This window comes from Cebidichthys violaceus, unplaced genomic scaffold, assembly GCF_023349555.1.
Source record: "Cebidichthys violaceus isolate CVI_PGR_0920_01 unplaced genomic scaffold, fCebVio1.0.p SCAF_8, whole genome shotgun sequence".
In the NCBI taxonomy this organism is placed as follows: Eukaryota; Metazoa; Chordata; class Actinopteri; order Perciformes; family Stichaeidae; genus Cebidichthys; species Cebidichthys violaceus.
Window position 1 is genome coordinate 15352329 of NW_027176964.1, and position 26361 is coordinate 15378689.

Sequence of the window (26361 nt, forward strand, 5' to 3'; positions counted from 1 at the left end):
AATTCATTTGTTTATTTTCATATATCATGTCAACTAATTCCCCACAGCAAATGTTTTGATTTCTTTAAGAATTCAGAGGTTTTATTTGCCACACACACACACACACACACACACACACACACACACACACACACACACACACACACACACACACACACAATATGTGTACTGAAATGCAGGGTGGCAGACTTTTAAAGCTGTGCTAAAATGCTAGCATGCTGTAAATAATGAGAATTACAAAAAAAAAACCTGTGAAAAAACAGACATATAAAGGTTAAAACATTTTTCAATATGTGTGTAAAGTAAACGTATGATGTCAGGATAGTAGGATGTTGTAACTAATTATATAGAGTTAAACCGCCACTCACAGCGGTACAATGAGTCCTCAGCTCCAGAGTCTTGCACTCTGTCCCACCTCCGCTACTTCACTTCATTTACCTTGTAAAAGCCCCGTGAAGGTCTCAGCGCCTTGTGCCTCTGACACACTCTGGTGTCGTCTACAAGAACGCAGCCCACTGTTCACAAACTGCACCCATGGTCTTACACATGGTTTCTCCAAAAGATTTGCTGGGACACTGTCATTGTGTGTCAGTACCATGTGTGTAGAATGTAGTTATACTGTAGTGTAGTGCATTAGAAGTTTAAAAAAACAAAAAAAAAACATGTCTGTAAGGAGTCTTTCAGTCCATTTCTGGAGAGCCGACATGATGATCGCTGACTAACTTTCCAGTGGAATAACTTTTTTCCAGTATTTTTTTTTCAGGCACAGATTCAAATTATACAAATGAAAGTCAAATAAAGCACAAATATTGTGCCTTTCGTCCCCTTAATGTTTACAGATACACTCTTTTCTTGTGTTTAAGCCTATTCCAAACCCGTGTAATGTATTTTCCTGTATGATGTCACTTTCTATACGGAGCTGAATTGACACAAACTTTTTTTCAAAAGTCAACGTGGACAGCAGTGGGGCTAATAGCCACATATGAGAAAAATACGGATTTGACTTACTTTGTCAAGTTCTTCTCTCGTTATTGTCAAACCATCTGTCTGTGGGAGTATTCCACATCTACTGTGACTTGATGCATGCGGCACTGTTAGTCGCTGACCTCTTATTCCTTGGAAGGTCTTTCTGGGAATGGAAAAGAGAGAGAGAGAGAGAGGGAAAGAGAGAGCGAGAGAGAGAGAGAGAGAGAGAGAGAGAGAGAGAGAGAGAGAGAGAGAGAGAGGAAACGGAGGCTGGTGTGACAGTCTCTCTGGCTGGAGGAAAGAAACAGAGAAAATAACACCCTTTGGGATTTTGAGGGGAAGCCAAAATCCCAGAATTCCACCTGATCCACAAATGGTTTCAATTATGGCCCACAGAGCAACCGTATGCGGCAGCTTCCACATAGAGCTACTGACAAAAACAGACTGGAGTTCTTTTTTTTTTTTTTTTTTTCCTGCAGAGGAGAACTTGCTAATTAGTGAAGGAGACATCATGTTTTAGAGAGGAAAAAAAAAAATCGCTGCGTACAAATAAAATGAGTCACAGCTGGGATTAAAATGGACGCAGCAGCTGAAGCAGAGAGGAGGCGGAAGCTTGTTCTGATTATCATAAATCAATATGTGAATCAGAATGGTTTGGTACGGAAAAAGCACACAATATGTATTGAAAATGATGTGCAGATGTTTGTTAACATTTTATTTGTCATTCAGAACGTAGAATACAAACACTTTTACAGACACTCAGAGATCATGTTAATGTTTTCACTACTTTAAAGTAACCAAAGCATGGCATTGGTTTTAACACAGAACTTAACTGTGAACATTTGACAGTCATTAAAAACTGCTGCAGCAGCAACTCGAGCATATAAATATTCCACAGGATGTTATGTGTCAAAACAAAGGGAGGTGTAAATGTAATGACAACAGAAACAGAAAAAAAGAGGAGTGAAGACTTTCACTACGACTGTGCATTCAAAGCAACACATTCCTTTTTTTTTTAAATACACTTATTTATAACACAAGGGGTTTCACTATATCTGCTCACTGACTGCTAAATGTTAACCATTAAAAGCACAGCACTTGTAATGATAATATAACATTTTATAAAAAAAAAAAAGGTCGTGCCCATGTTTCCAGTCTTTGTGCTAAACTATGCTAACCTGCTGCTGGATGAAGCTTCATGTTCAGTGTATGTTAGTGGAATTAATATGCAGATTTTGTAACTGTTGGTCAGTCTTGGTGTTTGCCTGTTTCCAGTCTTTTAACTAACAGGTTGCTGGCTCCACCTACATATTTACCACTTAGACTGGCTGCCTTAAGTTGTCATGGATAGGCCTTTATGACATGACATATGTGACAACAGACTTGCTCTTAATATATAAGGAGGCACTGGGAAAGCAGGTGGATTCATTTTGGCAAGTGTTGACGAGCCTAAAAGAGTTTACAGGTAGTAGCTCACAGTGACAATGCTACAGGTATAGCGTGCTCTGACAGCACTATGGTCAACGTCTTCGTTTTGTGTTAGCGTGCTAACATCTGCTAATTAGCACAAAGCACAGTACAGCAGATTCCGATCGGATGCCGTTAGTTTTGCAGGCGTTAGTTAGTTTAAGGGAACATTGCTTTTTCCAGTGGTCGTTGAGACATTCACTCAAAATCACCTCATGGTGGCGCTAGAGGGAAAATGGGATCACCGAATACATGAGGGTTCATCGGGAACCATGAATGTCTGTACAAATGTTACGCCAATTCATTCTTTGATATTTAACTATATTAATGAAAACCATTAATGGCAATCCATCGCACGGTATAGTCCAGATGTTTTCGTCTGGACTGAAGTGGTGGACCGACCGTCTCTCCGTGCCACAGTGCTAGTCTGCTAAAAAAGTACAAACCAAGGGCTGGACTTTGCACTGCATGTTCTGTGTTTTTTTAAATTCCTTTTTTACCTGCAGAACACAAGAGTTGGGTGAGCACAATGACACTCTAGACCAATTTTTCATTATGATCAAGTAAGCGGAAAGCAGAGGCCGCCGTCCTGGAGGCCGCCCACTATCCGCGTCAGCAGCAGCAGCAGCAGCAGCTGCACTAGCGGAGCTGCGGGGTGTTGTGGCTGGATGTGGGTGGGTAATGGCTGATATTCTTTATATTTTACAGCTTATCTGCAGTGTTGCATCAAGCCGCTGCGGTCTGCACACACAGTGAGCTTATTGAGAGATGTCCCTATTTACCAACCACAGCTGGTGTATCTCTAACAATAATAGAGAGAGAGAGAGAGAGAGAGAGAGAGAGAGAGAGAGAGAGAGAGAGAGAGCCCTCATTCACACAAAAGACATTTTCTCTGTAATCAATATTAATGAGAAAAACACTTTGAAAAGGTCAGCCCAGGAACCATTGCTGCTTATCATTAGACATATTTCTGGTTATATCCCCCTAGAGATGTATTTCAGCAATTAGTAACTCACACCAAAATGCACTGAAACACCCCATGACAGCAGACGTCAGTTGAGAAAGGGCACGCAATTCCACACGGGGAAGCATTGATTTAAGTGCACTTTAATTCTTAGTACACTTCATCTGAACAGACACAACTTGGCGAGAAATGACAGAGGAATGTGGACGCAGGAGACACATCGTGAGAGCGGGAGAAAGCGGGAAGAGGTGACGAGCTTCAAGGGAAAAGAGGGGAGAGAGAGGTGAGTGAGGGAGAGAAAGAGGGAGGGAAGAGATTAATTGATTTTGGAAAGAGCTCAAAGACATGTCCCCAATTCAGTGATTCAGAGAACTGGCTCACAGTCAGTAAGGTGGAGCCGGTGCGACAGCTGGCCAGAAGAATACGAAGGAGTCTCACACGCCTCCATCTTTCTCTGAAACGGTACTTCAGGACTTTCCAAGCAAGTCCTCTGAAGGGCGGCGCAACGGTGACCAAGCAGTTTATGGTTGCCGCAGTACAGCATTAACTAATAACACTGACAGTGGGCGGTGGCTACGGTTTTAAACAGCAGAGACGTTTGCCTCTGAGGCATCATCTAATCAGAAAGCGATCTTCTAGTAATGTGAAACATTGGAGAATATTATGGATTAAATCATGGCATGTATTTTATGCGACACATATAAGTTAATCAAACTATATACAATGTATTGAAAAGAGAGAAAAAACAGACCATGAGAGAGATACATGCTCATTTTTAAACCCACGTGTAATTACAGGTAAGCACAGTAAGGTTTTAATTTTCACACTCCAAAAAAAAAAATGCGTTAGCATAACCAGACAGACTTTCTTCACAGATTTGAAAACAGCAAAAAAAAAACACCCCAAAAAAACAACCACGTTCAAGTCGGATTTGTCACAACTCCAGAAACACAGACACAACCACAGTGTCACAAGCCCGGCGAATCAGGAAACCAAACGGATGTAAGGTACAACAATCATCAAACTGACACGCGCTACAGTGTGGAACGCACATACTAGCAGACAGCAGAGATCTTCAGAGAGACACAGAGCCTGAAACACCACGGGGTGCTTTCTGACAGGTTTCAATAAGGCTGCACTGGGCCAAATCCCTCTCTAGAAGTGCACCGATTTGTTGTTGGGCCGGTGCAATGTGCAGCTTCAAGAGCACCGCCTCTACACAGCCATCTCATCCCCTAAGCAGTCCGCCAGACACTCTGTGTTCAGCACGTTCAAGAGTCGAGCTGCACCGTCAGACCCCGCCCCCTCCCCCTGACCCCAGCTGTCCCGGTCGTCGCTCTCATCCGTGTTCGATTCGTACTCCGATCCGATCCCCGACTCCCTAAACCGGAGCAGCTCCAGGGCTCCCAAGACCTGCTCCCCTAGCGGCGAGCTCTCATCCGGGGCCCCGTCGCTGGGAGTCTCCCCTGTGTCCCGGCCCTGCTCCTGGATGTCCGGCCCCCGGGAGGAGAAGCGGAAGCACTCAAGCCGAACTCCGCTGCTGCTGCTGAGCCCCAGAGGGCCGGTGTCGGTGCCCAAGGCGCCTGGAGAGCAGGGCCCGAGGAGGGCGGAGACCCAGGGACTGTCACTGATCTGGACCTGGGATTGAGCTGCAAAAGGGCCCGTAGATGAAGACGAGCTGGGGGGCTTGGGGCGGAAAGTGATCTCCAGAAGACTGTCCTGAGAGCCCACTGAGGACAGAGGGAAAACATCAATGTGTGAGATGAAATTAAAACACAGGGAGCTATCACATATGAACAGAGATACAAGACAAATTATATAGGAGACTGATGACGTCAGTGCTGACAGGATTTGATAAATCATGACTACACGGTAGCAGAGAGCGTTACTGGAGCCTCTGAGAGGGCTGCCATGGGATAATTAATTACATGCCAGCAGTGGATGAGAAAAGAAGCCATAAGGACAGGAAGGAGGCACAAAGAAAGTGATGAAGGGAGACGAGAGGAAGGAAGAAAAAGACGATTATATGACAGAAATTAGTAGATAAGAAAACAAGGAAATAGATGATGATATGTGGCAACCGAACAAAATCAAAATATATACTCTACATGAGAAAGAAAGTAGATTTCCACTCACTAGATGTTAATTGGCCGGCAGCTTTAAGCTCCAGTTCCTGGATCTGTTTCACCAGCAGGGAGATGTGTTGCAGCAGGTCGGTGTTCTGCTGCAGCAGCCTCTGCACTCTGGCCTGAGTTTCAGTCCGCGCACACACCTCCACCGACAGCTGCTCCTGGAGGACATGGACCTGCACAACACACACACACACACACACACACACACACACACACACACACACACACACACACACACACACACACACACACCAGTAAGAGGCAACCTGCTCATTAAATTCCTCAGCGGCTTCGAACGAAATTCGGAGTTAGCTAGGTCAAAAGTTTCACTCTTTAGACAGTAATGAGTTAAAAGGAAAAAGGCTTTCATTTCCCCGGAGGCCCTGTTAAATGCAACACATCAGCATTACGAATCAACATCTGTCAGTGAGATTGTCCAATGAAGGCTGCAAACTCTAAAACTCACAGACGCTTTTGCTTCAGATCTTCAAAGGCCATGAAACCACAACTCAAGCGAATTCCATTAAACGGGAAACTTTTTAAAAAGTAGCGGTTTAAAGGAATGAAAGAGGTGGGAATGTAATAACCTGAAATACCACATCCTATCAAACACGCCACTGATTGAAAATGGAAACAGAGCATCGCTCTATTATGTGCTGTAACGTTCTGTGTCAAGCTTCACAGAGTTTTTCCAATAATCCTATTCAGGGGATTTTGATTGTGCATCTTTATACCGCTGAAATAAAGAATTGCTCCTTTGGTTGTCAGGCGCCCATCAAACAAACATGCTCTTAAAAATTCAGTGAATTTTAAATTGAGTCATATGTTTTTAGCCACGATAACAGCAAGTCTCTAGGGATAGCAACGTCCGTCCAATAAATTCAGTAAACTGTAAACTTTATACAGTTTATACACCTGTGATATTTTGAAAACTACAAAATATCACAGGTGTGGTACCGCAGGATACATGAATTGGCATCAGTACCTGCTCTGAAGCAGCCGCTTTCTGTTGTTCCTGCTGCTGCAGTTGTTTCTGGAGGAGCCGGACCTGGTGCTCTGCAGAGCAGGGAGCCTCTTCTGCCGACTGACCCGACACCGAGGCCCCAAGGACGGGGGAGCCCAGCAGGAGAGACGGGTCGGCGGACACCTAACACAGACGACATGTAAATTGGGCTCTACTCCTAATGGCAACAAAAAAAAAAAATGCAGCTGTGAGGTTTTTCTTCCCTTGAAAATGTCGGTTTCTCTGTAGTGATGAAACACGTAGAAACAAAAGCACCTCCCACGGGAATTCAAATCATCATGAGAAATACAAAAAAAAAAAAAAAAAGGCATCGCAGTCCCAAACCTTTTTATGAACCTTGCAGTGGCAGGAAAAAAAAAGAAAAAGAAAAAGAATCTTGCATATTACAACTTTAAATAAAGCGGACAACAAACGATATCACAGTAAGCGTACATGTGGCTGTGTTTGGGAAGAAAAGAACAGTTAAGTGTAGGGTGAGATCGCCAACAATCCAAAGTAATGTAGTAACTGTGGAAAGTAAAACGTCACATGAAAGCTCGTGTGTATAGTAAGACGTCTAAAAGAGGTGGTTTAAAAGCTGACAGTCTCTCTGCCAGCCTGAGCTCCTTGGAGGAAGAGTCAGTGAAGATACGCTGTCTCCTTTCATTCTGACGGAAACATCCACAGATGAGATATCAGCATTACTGCTTGACGTTCAAGGCCTTCAAGACATTCTGTGACGAAGCCTGAAAAACCGACCTTATTCCCTCCATTCAGTGCCAAATCAGTTAGTGAAGTAATTTAAAACATTTTCCCAAAATAACCTCCAACAAGAACTGAGTTTCTTTGTGCTGTAGTCAAAGCAGAGAGCTGCAGAGAGATCAACGCTATACCACCATGTCAAGTTGTATAAATACTGAATACATGAAGGATGAGTTGTTTTTCACGCCAAAGGAAGACCAATATAGACACTGTGGTTTCTCTATTGAGGCTGCTGTTGATGGGATTTTGTATTGTTTGTCTGCTTTATAGATTTCCACTTGAACACTTGAACTGTGAGGTGTGTGTAGAAAGAAGAGCTTGGTCTTTTGAGGGGCTGACACCCAGAGGGTGGAAGTAACGAATAAAGTAGATTAAATACTCTTGCTGTTACAAACTTTTTTTTTGTGTGTAGGCTTCTGCAATTGTCTGCCACTTTTTTGAGTATTTAATAAAAATGTTAGTTGGCCTAATTTATTTTTTAACTACTTTCTAAAAAAAAAGGAACGGAATGGAAAAAAAAAAGGTGGTAAATCTGCAGCAGAGTAATTAATCATATTGTCTTCAAACAATTGCGTGCTTTATTGATTTAAGTTACCGTTACTGTACCTCAACTTGGGTAACAAAAAGGTTAAAGGTTAAAAGGTTGTGTCAGCAGCTCAGCTGTTCAAGTCAAACGCACCGAACAGGTGCATGCTGGGGAACATGCTAATCACTAATGCGCTCTTGGTACCTCCGTCTATCGTGATTCATTTCTGCGTTCACGTTTTTTTTCGGTCAGTGGTTTGAGGACTTGCCGCTGTCTTTGACTGTTAATCCACGTTTAGGTGTCTGCAGAGCTTAATTAAACTCCACGTGTTTCATAAACGGTGAGGCGCGCGGTGGGAGCAGAGAGCCCGAGTGGACTGGACATGTGATGGATTGAGGAAGAAGGAGCGGAGAAGTTGAACCTGCAGCAGATTGAGGAGGACCGGTGAGTACAACGAACTCGCTGTACTATCGGTTACCATGGATATAAAACATAGTTGAAGCTCTCCAGAGGAGAACGTCCACGTTGCTAGGCAATGCAGTTGTGTGTGCGTGTGTGTGTGTGTGTGTGTGTGTGTGTGTGTGTGTGTGTATATGCGCGCGCGTGTGCCCGTGTGCGCATTGCGCGCTGAGTGACATGTTTGGTTTGGTGATGTTTTTACTGAAGAATTGCCATTTATGTGCGTCAGGCTGATATGTATTTTTGCACCCGCCGTGGTGTCCAATCGTTGTTTATTGTAGTTCATACTTGCTTAATTGTCCGAGGTCTCTTTTCTGGTTCACGCTGCGCTGGAGGAAGGCGGTTGTACAATCGATAAGCAATCAATTGTGTGCATAGGCTGCGATGTGTCTGTGGACTAAAGCCGTTAAGGGCTCTGTGGTGCGATGCAAGTTGAAAGATGACATGTTAATGCGCCCTATTATGTAGCATAATTGCCTTCTTTAACATATGATATATTATATAGCTGTATTATATTATTCTCACCCCCTTACCCTTTACATGCGTAACGTTAAAGCAGTAACGTTTACTCATTGTAGCATTTCAACTGACCTACTGTTTTACTTTTATTTGACTACATTTTTACTTCAATTCATTTTACTTTTATATGAATAAAATGTCTTTAAAGGGAGTATAGTATTCCAGTACTTTTCCCGCATGACATTTTCTGATGTTTCAGACCTTTTTAAATAAGTTCTGCTGCCATTGTACAATCTGAAGCTGTAAACACAAAAGTTACACTTTTTTAAAAGTTGATTTGCCTCATTGCCTTATTTCGCGTTCAGGCCATCTGATGAGTATAAGTCTAACATTTACTTGACATTACTTACTATTTATTTACTCCTTACATTTTAAGAGCTGGGCACTTTGATCATGACAAATCAGTCATACTGTACATTCAGCCCCTCATCATGTCAAAGTCTCTGATCTAGAGTAGCGTCATTTGATCTAATTGTGACGCTGGTGTGTTCATGAGGATCGCATCTAGAAATAGGTCTCCAGATGGACTGGATGGGCTCCTGCCTGGACAGGTATCGTGACTCACGCAATTATGTTTAGAGTGCTGCTGTGAGAAGAGCAGCCCTGAATGAAACCACCTGTTTCATCTGAGACGGGAGATCAATGGCGGTGGATTCAGTCGTCGTTAACGCTCGATTGTGAAGGACACTTCAGATTACACACGGGGGGGGGAAGGATACAATGCATATGAGATCTTGACATATGACATACAGGCTTTGTTTGATTGTGGCAGAATTCATATTCATACAATGAAATAACAAAGCAATTTTTCTTGTTCTCGGGTAACCATTTAATTAGTCGTAATATCCATCAATCTAAACCTCCGCCGCGAAACTATAAAGCTGACAGCGCCACAGAGACTCGGCTTGAAAACGAGCCGACGGCTATCAGAGAGCAGACGGCTGCTTGTTCAACATCTCTGGGTTAGCAGAGCGACGCTAGAACGTTTGAATTAATAAACCGTACGATCGCATCAGTAAGAGCTTCTTGGAGCACTTCTTCACAAACGAGCCTTGAAGACGCCCGTTGCTCGCTGTGTACGTCCCTCAAGTGGCGTTCGCTCATCTCGATGCCAAACATTCACCACGACACCCTGTGAGCTGCAGACCTTCCAGAATTATTCATTACCAGGACATTTCTGACTTTATAGATCAAGAATGTTCCAGAATATTGGATGATCTGCTCTGTCAAAAATACACCCTGTTCATTCTCAGATGTTTCCTCCGAAGGAATGAATTTATGTAAATGCAGCAGGGACTAAGAGACTGATGTATTAACTTGTTTGTGTCGTGTCTGGGTGGAAGAGGGGGCTTCAATAAGGCACTTCAGTAGCAATTAGCGATTAATTATTTAACCTACAGACATGTAATTGATTGATCATTTAAAGGGAGACTCCAGTTACTTAGTATTTTACATATGGGACAGATGTTGCTGTTTTTATTTAGAATTTTATAGTATTTCTTATGATAAAAAAAATGACTTTGGCTCAAACAAAACAAGTAATTTTAAAAAAAAAGTGCTGGGATATTACGAGGGTCATCTTTTTACACTGTCTAGACTTAACGATGATAATTGATAATTGGTAATAACAATGTGTTTGTTCGCAGCCATGTATTTTAGCAGCTGTGGAGCCATAAGCGTCAATAAATTCTACATTACAGGGTGGGTTTTCATCTCTTTACAAAAACCCTCCTGTGTGTTTAATGGAGTGAGGAAATAGTGGGGCTTTGTGTGAGCGACACTGAAAGCATTTCAAAGGACTTCTGTGCTCTTACCGTCTCGTTGTTGCCGAGGGCCTCGTCCTTTTTGCTCTTCTCCTGGTCGGATGAGGAGACGCACTCGATGCTCTCCTCTGTAGTGGCTTCAAGGTCGGTCTCTTCTGACAATGCAAACCTCTTCTTTGCTGCAGGGAGACCAGATATACATGTAAAGAAGAACTCGCGCACGGCTTTTTCTTTGACCGGCTTTGTCGTTTTGCAACATATCTAGAGGCGGCGACAGCCAACAGCAGCGGGACGAAGAGCTGGCAGAAGCCCACACACAAGCAAGGTCTTTGATCAATGGATCGGCCCGACACGCACATCTGCAGCTGCAGCAGGGCGAGCTGCTGGAAAATGTAAAAAAAATTTTTTTACCGGCAGTGGCGGATAATAATGACATCTTTTTTCAAGGTGTGCTCAGATGCCACTGCATGTTTGTGGAGGCGCTCAGGAATTTAGTTTGTGATGGACGGAAAAGCAAGAGATGGAGACGAAGAGAAGGCCTTGGGAGTTTGTGTGTTGCTGCGTGAGGCGATGAAAAGAGCTTTGTGTTTGTGCCTGAGACAGAAGGAGAACAAGAAGGAGAAAGAGGGAGAAGGAGATTTGCAATTTGTGTGTGTGTGTGTGTGTGTGTGTGTGTGTGTGAGTCACCTGGCACTGCCTCCGGTTCCTCCACCTTCCCCTCCTCATCCTCCTGGTCATCGCTTTTCTGCTGCAGGGTCAGCTGGTGACACACATCGAACGCCTGCCCCACCGTCCGCACGATCCTCATGGCCTGTGACTGCGAAGGGAGGACACAGAGGGAAAAAAAAAGTGTGTTGGGGTGTTTGAGAGCATGGAGGAAGGGGGGGGGGGGGGGGGGGGGGGGGGGAAGCAGGAGCAGGAGCAGCAGGAGCACAGTAAGGGAGGATGCAAAAAATGAACGGGCACAGTAGGGGAGAAAATGAAGTGCCAGAAGCGCTGCACAGGAAATGGATAGATGGACTGGTGTGTGTGTGTGTGTGTGTGTGTGTGTGTGTGTGTGTGTGTGTGTGTGTGTGTGTGTGTGTGTGTGTGTGCGCGCACATGCCCAGAGAGAGGGGGGGGGGGCAGCAGAACGGCAGGTAAAAAATGAAGACGGAGGGATGGGAGATTGAGACCAAATTTAAGTCAGAAGATATTACGAGCACATTGTCCTTGTCTACCTGCTTTGCATACATTCTGCTGTCACAGTGATGGATCGGTCTATTTCAGAGGCAGGTAACTTTGAACGCCGAGGGAGTGAAGATTGAGTTTGTCGTTATTGCTGGAGGCTCAGTAGGTGCGTCAGCATGAATCGGGGGTCATCGATCGGGGACAGTTTAACTGGCAATAAAACGTGTAAACTCTTACTTTAATTTACACAAAAGCCACATTTCCCATCTAAATGTGTTGCTTTTTCCTCTCTGTAGTTTAATGTTTGTTTAACTTGTGAGCTGAATCGATGGTGTCGATTCACAGAAAATGAATCGGCTTACTACTTTTGATGATTGAATAATATCAAACATTAGTTACAGTGATTTGAAGACGTCACCTTGGAGTTTAGGGCAGTGTGACTATTAATTAATAAAGAAAATAATCGTCAGTTGCACTCCTAATGTGTTTAAATAGTTTTTATTGAATATAATATCATATATTTTTGTACTGGTTGAAATGAGGCACAGAGGCAATAAAATCCAATGTGGCCTTTGAGACGGCGCTTTTAAAGCTGTAATATTCAGCCCGTGTCCTTCCCCAATCTCACTAAAGATGAGTTTTTGTGTTTTCTATATTGAACAGCGGCGAGAAGCGAGAGTCGCAATGAATGCGTTTGTCCTCGGCCTCTGGAGGATGATCCTGCCTGGAGGCGTTCAGTCAATATGTTAAGGTAACTCAAGCCTGAAAGCAGTTCAATCAAGAAATAGCAAAAAAATAAATAAATAAATAAATAACAACACAGGAATAAAGTGATGAAAAAAAAAATGATTTATGAAATTACATTTCCCTCCATGGATTTCTTTCTGTCCTAAACTTGTCAGGTTAAACTACCAGCCCTCCCCAGGCCAAACACAAACGGCTCTGTTGGTGCACTGAGCTGACATCTAAGCCCCGTTGGGCCGCAGCATGCCGTGATGAAAATAAATCAAATCTCTTATCAGCTGGTCCATCTCCTCCTACTCGGCACACATGCTTGGTCTGCAACACCGAGATAAGGCTCCGCGGCCCCGGGGAGCTACTCGGGCACAACTTGCCGTGTCCGTGACGTTGTGGTGGGTGAAAACGTCTGAAACCGTTTTAGTGGAATAGCCCCTCTTCTTTTCTCCTCCCACCAGGATGATTAGTATTCAGCTTCACTAAGTCACTGTCAGACTGGTATCCATGGTGAAGGGATGGGAGTCAACCTCACTGATGCTCTGTCTTTGTCATGGAGGGAAAAAAAAAAAATGTCCCTGCTTGGCATGCAGATATGTAGAGATTCATAAGCATTTTTGCTCAACGCACACAAGGGATCTCACTCTCGGATTAATTTGCCGTATGTGAGAGCCAACGGGACAATGCATTACCGAGACAACGGGCGTCATTAGAAGCTATGTGTGCAGAGCATGGAGCTGAAAACCAAATGATTTGATTGACAGGCGGTGATTACAGGAGGGACAAAGCCCGAGATCTTGTAAAATACCAACAAAATCCCGAAAAAAACACCAAAACCAACAAAGCGTTTGTCGTCTCTTGATACTTTGCAACCTCCCCAGTCTGACCTCTTGCTCTCTCTCTTTTACGGAACACATGCTGGTGATTTCTTGCCGAGAGTTGGATGAGCTGATTGATACCCCTTTGTGTCTTTTAACAACTGCATACTGCTCACCCTGTATGGATGTGATATGATTGCTGTCATTGTTGTATGGCTGGGCTCTGGTTAATTAAACCCTTTGTAAAACATGAACAAATGCGTATACAGAATGAATGCCATAGAACTTTCTTTTATTATGTTTGACTTAAATTGATGAATCTAGGAATAAATACCAGACAATCTACTTCCATCTACGATTTCGGACGCAGCGATGTTTTTTTGTGAGTGGGTCATCTCGCTTCTTTATCACCTCTGTCAAGAGTCGCACAGTACGGATCAGGGTAGCGAGTGACCCGTGTTGTTGACGGTAATAAAAAAAAAAAATATAGAATATTACGATGACTTATCTTTGAAGCGCGAGCAAACTTACTTTCCTCTTTGACTTGAACACATTGCAGCGGAAAATGTTACTCTGTCCTTCTCTCGCTATATAACTGAAGATCTTCAAGTCTTGGGCATCATGCGAGACATAGAAGATCCTATTTAAAAAAAAGAAGACGATATTAATACACGGTTTTTAATATAGCTGGTTACTTGCTGCCAGGTTATGTGGCGTCTTTTTGTTTTGGATTGAACACCTACCTGTAGATGGGATCCTGTGTCACTAAGGTCGTATTATCATCCCATGACCATCCTTTTCTCTGTCGCAACACAAATAAACATGTTGGTCAATGGGGACAAAGGTGGTGAAAAGACAAAAAAAGATGTAATTCAAATCAAGTTGCATTTTACAGGACTAACCTTCCTCTTTTTGCGCAAAATCACTTGGACACAATCGGTGGATACGACAATGTTGACCTTCTTTTTCTTAATGTTCTTCAGTTTGAATTCATACTGTGAAAAAAAAATTAATTTAAATTGACATTCAAAGTTGGAAACCCACCCCCCCCCCCAGATTCTAAAGTTCATTCAAAGCAAACCGATTATTATACAAGGTGTGACTAGCATTAAATACCATATGAGGCCGCTAAGATGGACTCCTTTACACAAGATAAATGAAATGTGTGAACAGAGGGAATGGCTCATGCAGACAGGAATATATATTTTGACAATTTTCCTCTCAGGGTAAATGTGAGATTGAGTAAACACTGTCAGTTTCTGTTTCCGGAGCTGTTTTAAGCTTTCAAAGTCAGACTTCCCAGAGGGAGGCATACATGTGTGGGACACTTTCATCCCTCTCCCTGATTAATGCTCCAGCCCGTTCCCCTCTGCCGACACTGCAGGCTCAGACTCCAATATCAGGGCCCGAGATCTAAGAACAACCAGGATTTATGTGAAATAACGCGCCCCCGCTTTGAAAACGCAACATCCAACATCGGATGATTAATTGATCAGATGGAGTTCTGTGAAATGCCTGACAAGACTTGGATGTTCTCTGTCATCTTTTCTTGGGTTTTGTGTAAAAATAACAACCTGATGCTGTCTTTCTTTTATTTTTCAGCAGGATTGGAACTGTCCTCGCACTCTTGTATTGACATTTCATAACAGGAGAAATCTCACAGGAAGTGAAGAAAAAGGGATCGTCATTGCCAACATGGCAAGTCGTATCCGGGGATTTAAGCCCTGATGAATCTGGTGCAGTTTATCTATAAGCCTGTGTGACCCGTGTCACATCCTGCAGAAAGTTCACCTCATTAGAAGATTCAATGGGCCCCTCGTTCCTTGTCACACGCTCTCATCTAGTTCATCAGTCCTTATTGTTGTGTGGGAGGTTTCCTCTGCTGCAGAGGCTCAGGTGAAGGACACAACTCCCACTGTGTGTGTGTGTGTGTGTGTGTGTGTGTGTGTGTGTGTGTGTGTGTGTGTGTGTGTGTGTGTGTGTGTGTGTTATATCCAGGCCAATGCAACCACATGTAAACTGGGACGAGAGGGACCATCCATCTCCACACGCGCTGCTGTCAAACGGAGATGAAGTGGAACACAGGAAGTGTTTTGTGTAGATACCCCCCCCCCCCCCCCCCCCCAAGCATAACTAATGCTCCACAGGTTGTGCCAACTCACCTCTAAGTCACTGTGAGTGCTTTAAGGACAAGTCATCTTTTGCATATTCAGAGTCCGTCTCCCCACACAAGCAGAGGCTCTTAATTGCCGCGCCATTACCACTCTCACAAAGAGCCCCCGACTCTTTTACACACTTTCTTTTACGCTATCCTCTATGATCTCGCCCACGTCTAATACCACGCTGTTTACTTTACTACTTATTTGTCTTTTAATGCATTTTCTTTTCTTTTGTCTCCTTCCATTTATTATTTTTTTACTTTCAAGCTTTGCAGAAAAGCATTTTGTCTTCAGATACAAATTTTGATAACATAAGACATTAAATTCAAATGAGTTTGTTTAGAGACAGATGGGGAAAAAAAAGGTGCATTACATAGTTTTGCCCATCAAGGTTTCAGCAGCCCTCGGATCACTTGTGCATTGTGTGGGTACATTTATTTTTTCCCATTTGAGCTGCTGTACCAAGAGCTCTTTCATAATGCATTACGAGAACATTTTTTTTTGGAAAATCTGAAATCGTTGAGATTCCTGAAGCATATGCGAAGCGAGGAAATTCAAACAGCATCACTAAATCTTCGCCAGCACAATCAAATGGCCATTACACCGCACTGTACACGAGGGATCAGGATTAAGTGCTTCCTGGGTGTAACTGTCGACGCGGCGACCTCCGACTGACTCAATGACTTGGTCCTTAGATTAGATCCAACAGCTGACAAGCAGCTAAATCCTCTCCTCCCTGTGCATCACTGTAACACTGCAGTGATGTGTAAATGACAAGGCATCGCAGTGTTTCCTGTGGCCTTGTCCGGTCTAAAGAGGGCCTCCAGAATGGACGTTTTTTTTTCTTCCAGACGGCATCATATAAACCTGCACGCTGTATCTCTCCTCAGCCATAAAATCGGAGCTGTCCTATGAATCGTTGCCGTGATTTACACCGCTACTGACAACCCACTGAATCTGCCGAGTGTGTAGTTATACGCAGACTAGTGATTTGTGTGTGTGTATAGAGGATGTTGAGGGGAGCGAGGACCCTCTGTGCACCGTGCACAAGGTGAGACACATGACACACACAGGCAGAGAGAGAGAGAGAGAGAGAGAGAGAGAGAGAGAGAGAGAGAGTAAATGTACAATGACTGACAGTTAATGTGTTTAGGACTGCTGTTGCCACGAGAGTCAAGTTCAGCTGTCTGGTTCAGGGAGGTCACACATTTGAAGTTTCTTACTCTGATTCTCCTCATGGCAGCGACTATCTCCATTCGGCTGCTGGGGCGGCCAACCTCCGAACTGCCAATGTACTGCGGAATGTAAGAGAACGGTTTAAAGACTTGACAGTTTGAGGGAATGAATAGCACGGATTATTTGGGGGGAGTGCTGGGCTGCCAGAGTGTTGATTGCTATTGTAGATTTGACAGCTTTTTCCAGACATTTTTGGGAATTTTTTTTCTCTTTGAGGAAATCATTACACGCCAGAGCTGCAACGATTAGTCCATCAGTCAATCCACAGAAATTTACTTCTTTTTTTTAATACATTTTCCATCAAGAGTATCAAATATTTGATGGTTTCAGCCTCTCAAAATTGAGAATTGTTTGTCGGTCAAATCGAGACGTTTGATGCCATCGCCTTGGGCTTAGTGTGATGGGCATTGTCCACAGTTTTGTGATGTTTTGTAGACAATTACTCGATTATCAATTGAGAAAACGCTGCAACATTGCATTCTGCTGGGTGCCAGAAGCCAAATAAAATGAAAAAATGTCTCTAGGATTCTTCCACGCTCATCAAAAGTTTGTCCAAAAACGATATAACAGAAACAAATGATGCCAGTTATCAGTTAAAGCAGCACTTCTCCATGCAGGTGAGGAAACATTATTTAATCTCAAACATTTCAAAGTCATGCAAAGTGGACAAAAAATGTAAAGTATTGTAAGGTCAATATACAACCCTCGAGATAAACTATGTGGAATACAATGTGTAGTGGTGGTTGTTACAGGAGCGGTGACATGAACAGCCCTCATTTGAACGTTTGACACATACAGTAATAACCACCGCTCCCATACTGCCGCCCAGAAAGTATCTGTTGCAGATGGGTCCTTACCTTTGCCTCGAAGCAGACCCATGCTTAAACACCTCGTCGTTGTGCATGGGGATCCTCAAATCGTGCGCGTCATCCACTAAATTGTACTTGGTTACCCCTGGCATCGCTTTAATGTTGGCTGACTTGCTCCGGACTCCCGTTTTACGACCGCGCTAGAGTACCTGCAGATATGCGCATCTCCTCCGGGCGCTGCTCCCTCCGCACTCTCCCCTCCGTCACACCGGAGGTCATCCGGGTTGAGGCGCTCCGGTCGCCACGGATGGGGTGTCGGTTCGACGGGTTCAATTAACGCGCTGGTCGTTGATCGTTAGGTGCACCGACTGACCCGCTCCCTCCCCGGTCTGAGACTCGACGGAGAAGCTGTACACACCGCCGCCGCCGGGGGTCCCGATGACGCACAGATCTCAACACATGATTGTTTTTTTTCCTCGAAGCACCGCGGCACCAATAAGCGCTAATTCATCAGAATGAAGCATTAATATTCAGAAGCGGTAGGCTCTTGTTATCCATTAAACTGGGTGTGAGGACCTAACAGATGGAGACGGACTCTGCTTGTAAATACTCTATCAGCAGCTCCAGCTGGTGTTTGGTTTTAGGACATCTAGTGGCATCACAGGGAACAAACAATTCCCCAAATCACTCGCTCCCAGCGGATTCCCGGAGCCCCCAGGTGTTCCTCCTGGTTCTCTCCTGCAATATGAGGGTTAATGTAACCATGTGTTTCAGAGAAACTCGGCAGAAGTCTGAAAGATGATGTTTTTCAGGCAAAAATAATGCAAGAAGCATGAACGCTGCTGTAATTGGCTGACACAGTGTAACACATGAGGTTGACCCTGGTGAAGCTTCACCATATAAAGGCGGCACGCTCTGTTTAGTGGATTCTTCTCAGAGTGCTGACACACTTTATCAATCTTCTGGTTGCACACGCAGATCCATTATAAGGAGTGACTTCTTACAGGTGAAGAAAACTACCCCAGGTAGTACCCCAGATACAAATAGATTTAGGGGAAGGTCACATTTTAAAGCAGCTATAGGCTTTACCATCATATTACTAATAAATATATCAAATGACAAAGTGAACAGGGTCGCTCGTACTGATGAACACTACGGAGAATTATCACAAGAATCTGCAGCTTCCCTCGATTTTACAGTGTTTTTTTTTTTTTTTTGTAAGTTCCAGCTCATTGTTTAGCTGTCGGGGCCCGCAACCTACATTTTCAGGCACAGCAGGCAGCTGTTTGCAGTAAAGAAAGCCGAAACAAACCAGATATACACAACCCCTGCTCAGCGCCAAACAGCAGACAGACACAGTTGGAGACTAGCTGGTGAACATAGTGGAGCATGTAGCAGCTAAAGAGCCAGATATTTCCCTCTGGGACTTCTGCTGCCCCCAAATGGCCAAATAGAAAGAAGGGAAAAAAATAAAAATATTGCATGTTTAAGATAATATGGTGAACGTATTATCAAAGAGTTGCCTGTTCCCAAATCCCGCAGATATGGAGCAACATTGGCATTCATTTGAAGTTGTGTTTACTTCCACCTGATGCATTTAAGTCTACACTGTAAAAAATTAATTCCGTGTAATATACGGTAAAATACTGGCAGCTGTGGTTGCCAGAACTTCACCGTAAAAAAACAAAGTGAAATTGTATAGTACATCACGGTATGGATTTCCCCCCCCCCCCGTATTTTCGTTATCAGTACAATTTTTAATGCATTAACAGTGACAAAATGTATTTTTTACAAGAAATACATGCACAAATTATTGTTTCGGCTGATATATATATTTACGGTGTTTCACTGTCATAAACTGAATATAACCTATTTACAATTTACGGTCTCTCACTGTTTTAACAGATTTAACAGTTTTTCACTGTAAAATTCACTGACTTTTTTTTTTTACAGTGTAATATTTACTCCCCTCGCAGCTCTCCGTCAACTCCTGAGGGAAATATCTGGCTCTGTAGATGCTAAATGTTCCACTATGTTCACCAGCTAGTTGCTAAGGATATTTGTCTGCTGTTTGGTGTTGACTAGGTAGCGTAGGTGAGGTGTTGAGGTGTAACTGGTTAAAACAGCTGCCTGCTGTAAGAGGCTGTTAAAAGCAGAACAGTAAAGCTGTGGACCTTAAAACCAAAAACGGTGAATTGAAAGATGCTAAAAAAAACAAGCCTTGTAGATCTGAGGAGAACTGGCGGTTGTCACCATGAGCGTCACTTTTCACGTCATTTGATCCAGTGTTTTTTTATTATAGCAGTCTAACAAGGTATTTCACATTGACCAGTGCTTTCTTTAATACACTCGGCATGTACGTTTCATTTTCCGTGTTTTGGTACAGGAGTGTTTCACCCGCAGACTGTAGAAAATAAGTTTTGTTCAGGAAACCTTCTCCTTTGTTTTCCTCTCACCTGTTCATGGAAATAACACTCCCCCCCCCCCCCCCCCGCTTTCTGATCAAGCTTCAGTCATCTCTCCAGCAGGTGGCAACAGAGCTCTTTGGATTTTACAGGACGACAGCAAAACCACCAGCAAGAAGAGACAAAGTCAAACACCCACTTTAATGTACTCGGCGTGCTCCTCTTCGCTCCGTCCTTCTTTGACCTGTGTCCGGAACCGCTCGGTGTGGTTGTTGCACTCTCCAGCTCAGTGTAAAGCCCAGAGAGACTCCATCAAAGGTCCAAATGAACAGAGTGCTCTGTAACTTCCCGAAAATCACCTCCATCACTTTTTATTTTTTGGGATACAAGCATATGGCCTCTTTTTTTTTTTTTTTTCTCTTGGGACAAACTGCACTCTGAGTTTCACACATTGACCAAAACAGAAACACTGTGTTCGGCTCCTTTCAAGTAACTGACGTCTCGCTTGCTGGCATCCAGTTGCTGCAGCTCGAGTGACGTAGGATCTACGATGCCGACTACAATCTGATGGCTGATGACTCGGCTGCCGCTTGTCGACGCTTAATTGGTTTCTTTTGTGATGCAGCACTTCTGTGGGGAAGAGTAGCTTCTCGTGTCCAAGTGAGTTTTAAAATCACTCACTTGCTGTTGCACACCTCGTCGCGCGTGGGATGCAGGAACACAGCATGAACACGAGCCCATTCATGCTGTCACACACCCTTTCCTGTCATTAACTCCATATTGAATTTGATTCTAAAGTGAACAAATCACATTTTTGGTGCTTCAAAATGTTGTCTTTTGTCACATTTACCTCTGATGAGTTGACTTTATTTAAAAAAAGGCTAATAGTCCACAGCCACTAGTGGCTCTGTAAGGCTGTGGTTTAGTGGCTTCATGTAGCGGTGAGACATGAAATAGCATCAGGCAGCAACATCTGGGTCTGAAAATCAAAGCAATGCTTGAGTGCCATAAATTTGCATTCGTTCTAATAGCCAGCAGAGGGAGACTCCTGATTGTATGGAAGTCTACGAGAAAATGACCCTACTTCTCATTTGATTTATTGCCTCAGTAAATATTGTAAACATAAGTTTATGGTCTCGATCGCTAGTCTTCTTCAAACAGCGTGATGTTCATTTAGTAAATGATGGTAACAATAATAGTAAAATAGATGATAAAGCAGGGTGTGCTTTAGGGGCTCACCTTGTGATTTATAGGTCGATGCCACAAGATGTTCAGTCTGGGAGTTGTCTGTGTTTTTGTCTTACAGCTTTAACCCTTTCACAGTGTGTTTTCACCTCATGAAAGTTAATTTAAATATTTTGGGCCCCTAAAACTATGTTATTGAGCGTTCAGTTCTACTTAGCTCCACCCTCTCGTGTCACTTATGGTTGCAAAAGACCTCGATAGCGACGGCCAGCATGTTGAAATTGAGGCTTCAAAATGGCAGACCACAAACCAATGGATGGATCAACTTCTTATATATATATATATATATATATATATATATATATATATACGGTCTATGAATAAGATTCAGGAAGTCCAGTTCAAGTAACAGATCTAGTTGTTTGGAGCCTTATCAGGCACCATAACAAAAATTAAACTAAAGGGTAATTTCATTTGTTTTGCGGGTTTAGCAGAAAACAAAGTATTTGATATTTTAATTTAAATGTCAAACTTGTGGTGGCGCTATAGAAAAGGTCAGGGGATCACCGAAGTCAGTATGCTTCATCCTCTGTGGACCGTGAATGCAAATTCCACGTCAGTCCATCTGATAATTCTTAAGATAATTCAGTCTGGACCAAAGTTGTGGACCAACTGACTGGCATTGCCAATCATAGAAGCATGCTGCTATCACAGAACCGGCCATGGGTTCAGGTTCCGTCTGACTTCTGTCAAACAGGAATCAACAGGAACCTGACTGGAGCCGTGTGACTTCTTTGGGCTTCGCGTAGAAAAAGGAATTGAAGGAATGTTATGCATCACTTAAACCCTGTTAACTGCCAGTTTATAAGAAGCTACAACAGTCATTGTTTGTATGAGTGTATGACATTACTGTGTGCTGACGTGAAACTTTAATGTGGCACATATGTGTGTAAATATGTCCCGCAAAACACGGCCAGTCACCGGTCACGGGCTGGTTAGCTGAGAACCTGCCAGTTTGGACTGGCAGCCGGTCCATCGGTGTGTCTCTACACAGTGGGTTAATTAGTGAGCTTTAGAGGTGCTGATAGGTGGGTTTTGTTACCTTTGAACAAAGCCAGGCTAGCTGTTTCCTCCTGTTTTCAGTGCTGTTTATGCTGAGCTAAGTAGAACTGCCCTTCTGAAAGTCAGTGACCCTAATAGAATCTAAATTCCTCAAGTTGAGGAAGAGGCAGATCATGTAATGCTGCTAATGCGGTCCAAACCATCACTAAATCTCATGCCAATGGTTTTTCTAATAACCAGATAGTCTGTATAAAAAAAAAAAAATGACTTAGCCAAATTTGATTTGAATCAAAAACTTCTGATTTGGGTACAAAGCCGTCTCTTGGCTTTAGCGTCATATTCATGTACGGACAACAAAGAGATTAAGCGTATTTCCCAAAATATCAACATGCCTCAGTATGACTGTTTGCACGTTTACTTTGCGGTCGTTCTCAACTCTTAAGTCCTGTTTAAGTTCCCACTTGAATAATCTGCTCGGGATCATAATGCTTTTCGCTGTATCACTCCATTAGCCTTTGATTAATGTCTGGAGTTGTCCAACGTGATGTTATATGACTGTAAAGCTTTTAAGTGTTCTCAACATTGACTCAAGTCAAATGCATCCTACTACTAAGTAAAGAAATAGTAAACGAAACAGACAAATCCATGCTTTTTATTTTGCATATTAATGGCAGATGTGCTCACCTTTTAAAGCATGCATATTAATGTGGGTAAGAGGTCACTTCAGAGGTTTGTGGTCTTGCATCTTGAAACGTCTCGTCAGCTGATTTCCCTGGGAAGATGGAGCTTTGACATGAACTTCACGAGGAAGGTTCTTGGAATCTCCATCAGCAGAATGTTCTCAAATGAATTACAAGGAAGGAACATCTGATCACAGTTAATAACACCCCAGTGGGTTTCTTATGGAACACACTCTCGCAAAGACATACTTCAATACTTTATTTATTTTTGGTATAAAACTGCCTTTATAACCTTTTAAATCAGCCTGAGTGTACTTCAAGAGGGGGAAACACCCCGGAAAGACAACAATCCGGTCCGTTTCGTTCCATCTGCATTTGCATGTCTTTGAACTGTAGAAACCAGAGGGCGCCAATAGAAGACGTCTACTGAGAAAAGTCAAACTACGTCTCCTCAGGCTCCTCATCGTTTTTTTCCTGGAAATTTAAACTAAGAGCAAACATATGTGACTTTACCTCACGGAGGTGACTCATCATTATTTGCTGTGCGTGGCTCGACTCCACGCTGTCTTCATATGGCATCATGTAATGAGTTACTGCCGACCAGATGTTGCTCTATTCTCGTATCTCATTCCAGTGTTTTTGAGACCTGACAGATGCTATTTTCAGCAAGTGAACATAAAAGAGCTTTGTGCTAACAGCCTATTTTTTTTTTTTTTTAATTTACCATCCAAAGTAAATGAGAATGAGTCCAAGCTCTTGTTGACAATTGCGTTTTTTTTGTTGTTGTCTTTTTTTTAGAGTGGATGGGACGACTCAGCTGTGCTGGGTTTGTTCCCTTGGTAACCCGGTAACCATGACTGCAGCTCTTTGTTTTTACTCCGCTCTCCCAAGTTCAAGCACCGTTGGCAACACTATTAATCACCACTCACACCGCAAATATGTATTTAAATCAGGCCGCTGACTCATTTCTGCCAGTGAAGTAGTTGCCCAGATCCACCGTTAAACAGAGCTCCACATTGAGTTTCCACCTTCCTGACATTCAGAGCTGTCCGCTGAAACCGATTCGTGCTTCAGATCAACTCTCATGTTAAAAAAAAAAACAACAACACACAAGGTGTAGCCCCTCCCATGCCAGCTCGTCCAGGTGTGAGACGTGTCTGTGTTTACACTATGGACTGTAAAACTTTATGATCCTGAATGTTTACGAAAGATCTTTTTTTTTTTTTGTAGTGTAAACACATTTCTGGCTATTTCTGGCTAGCCAGCATGGAATCACTATTTCAAACTTGAAAATGGAGATCATACCTCTTCAGACAAATGAATAAAGACATCACAGTGTAGTCAGTCATTTTGTTATCGTCTTCAGTTGTTTTGCGTCTGGGCAGTCTCATCACGATAACTACTTTTGTATATTTCTGGGACGATATATTGTCCCAGAAATAATTGGAATGTACAATATGATTGTAATTTGAAGACCGTTTTATGCCACTGATATGATGATAATATAATAGCATAGCGTTATTTATATGTGCTACTTTAGGTGCTTGATATTCAGATCATTAAAATAGCAGCAAACAACTATTTATGTAAAATATAGTGAAGTAATGTATTCTCAGTAGAGGATAGAGAGAAAGGGTTCAGTCATCGCCGTGTTGTTGTATTTTTTACAGTAGTATAATGTAATCATTTTTGTAATGAAAGGAGAACGTAAGAGGAGAAGCGATATGCAAAACAGGTCCCTTGTTGGACTTGAGTCGAGGGTTTAGATTTATGGAAAGTTAAGGACAGATTCATATTCAGTTTTAGGTTTGCCTCGCAGCAAAACAGAATTATGAAAAACATTCACATAGAAGAGTGTTTTTGTTTTATTCATCACAGGTTTCCATTGCAACTCTAAGCTCTGTGTTACTTTGAGTGGTTATCAGAAGCATGCCGTGACTTGGCAGATAGTTACTTTGTCTTTTTCCACAAGAAACTCCAGCAGTTGAAAATAGTTAAGTTGAGCTCCAGTCTTGTAGAATGCAGTGCTTTAAATCGTTTTTTTTTTCACTCAGTTATCTCTTCTTTGCTCTATTATCCATGCATCCATTTATATCAGTTTAGGATATTATATATTCCCTTTATGGGACAGTTTTCCCCTCAGATCTGCTCATATCTTGATAATGTATTGGTGGGTTTCTGGTGTATCTATTCCTCATGTTTGTCCATCGTGTTTGGACTAATCCAAAGCCATAACATCATTTGACATTTTAACTGTGTGGTCCTTAATGTCATCATGTATAGTTGATAATAACAAGTCATTATTTCAGAATACTTTGAGTCCTGAGTCCTCCTTCTTACATGTTCTTACTTCTTACAAAGGCTTTTACTTTTCTTCAGGCAATTTATTGCATTTATTTTTACTGGTTTTTCATGAATGATCCAACAATGATGGATGATACTTTTTTTTTTTGGAATATTGATTTTTCTGAGCTCTGACAGCACAAATAAAGTCATCAAATAATCAGTAAAAAGTGTTGAGACGTGTCTATATATTTATGAAACAAGAACACAGAGGCTCTGTTGTCTGAACCAAGACAGCAAACTTAATCAGTCCTTAACCTTGACAAAGGCAGCATACACCAGATCAACTCCCTCCCTTCTTTTATTTCACAATAAAAGCCCCAGACATATAATATTCGAGGCAAATATTTCTCATTTTCATGTTGTTTATTCGTCACTGTGAGTAAAAGCCTTAAGGTTTTCTTTTACTGTAGTAAAAAGAGGATTTCTTCCACCGCCGACTGCATGTGTGTTAGGATTGAAAAAAACAAATTATTTAAAGAATGAAGATGATGGATAGCTAATATTCAGATGGTACGCTTTTCTAGTATTCGACAAACGGATAAAACATCTTGTTTAATGTTTCATAGCTGAGAAAAGTAATGAAAAACGGCAGCAAAGCACAGGAAATGAGCTAAAAGTCCAGTCACGCTCTGACTGGCATTAAATTCAAGATGATTCACCAGTAATTTATTAATTTCAAATTTCTTTTGTCCATCCAGCTGTATTCTACGCACACGATTAGAGTAGGAACCATAGACTAAGAGGAATACGTAGTTCTTGTTACGTCAACCATTGGTTTGTGGACTGCGGTTTTGAAGCCTCAGGTTTGCTATCTTGGGCTTTGGCCGTTGCCATCTTGTTGTTTTTTTTTGCCACCAGTCTCGGCAGTGACCATATTTGGACAAAGGAGAAGTGATGCCGGGGTAGAGACGCCGTATTCCACTCTGGTAGCGACCTTTCAATCAAAAGGTAGCCACACCCTGAAGAGAACCCTGCTTTATGGTCTTTTTTTTTTACCATAATTGGGACCATAATCTACTAAATGTTCACCATGTTTACTGAGGTTATAAATCAAGTGAGAAGTAGAGTCATTTTCTCATTAAACTTATTTACAATCGGATTGCTTTTTGCGACTATTTTTTTATGTTGATCCATGCCAAAGTGAAACTATTTTCCTCCAAAAATCTCAACCTTTTTTTCTCTCCTTCTCTGTCTC

General features: G+C 42.6%; 1 protein-coding gene across 1 annotated transcript; it reads right to left on the reverse strand.

The window, feature by feature from the left end:
• Window positions 1-1666: 1666 nt before the first annotated feature.
• LOC137892808 (carboxyl-terminal PDZ ligand of neuronal nitric oxide synthase protein-like) lies at window positions 1667-18083 on the reverse strand. The gene is given in 11 exon segments (XM_068738195.1): window positions 1667-5127; window positions 5534-5702; window positions 6515-6676; window positions 10613-10740; window positions 11249-11378; window positions 13816-13924; window positions 14028-14086; window positions 14187-14279; window positions 16667-16738; window positions 17537-17553; window positions 17556-18083. Coding segments are annotated over 11 exon segments (1539 nt in total). The 5' UTR covers window positions 17641-18083; the 3' UTR covers window positions 1667-4612.
• Between the last annotated feature and the right edge of the window lie 8278 nt (window positions 18084-26361).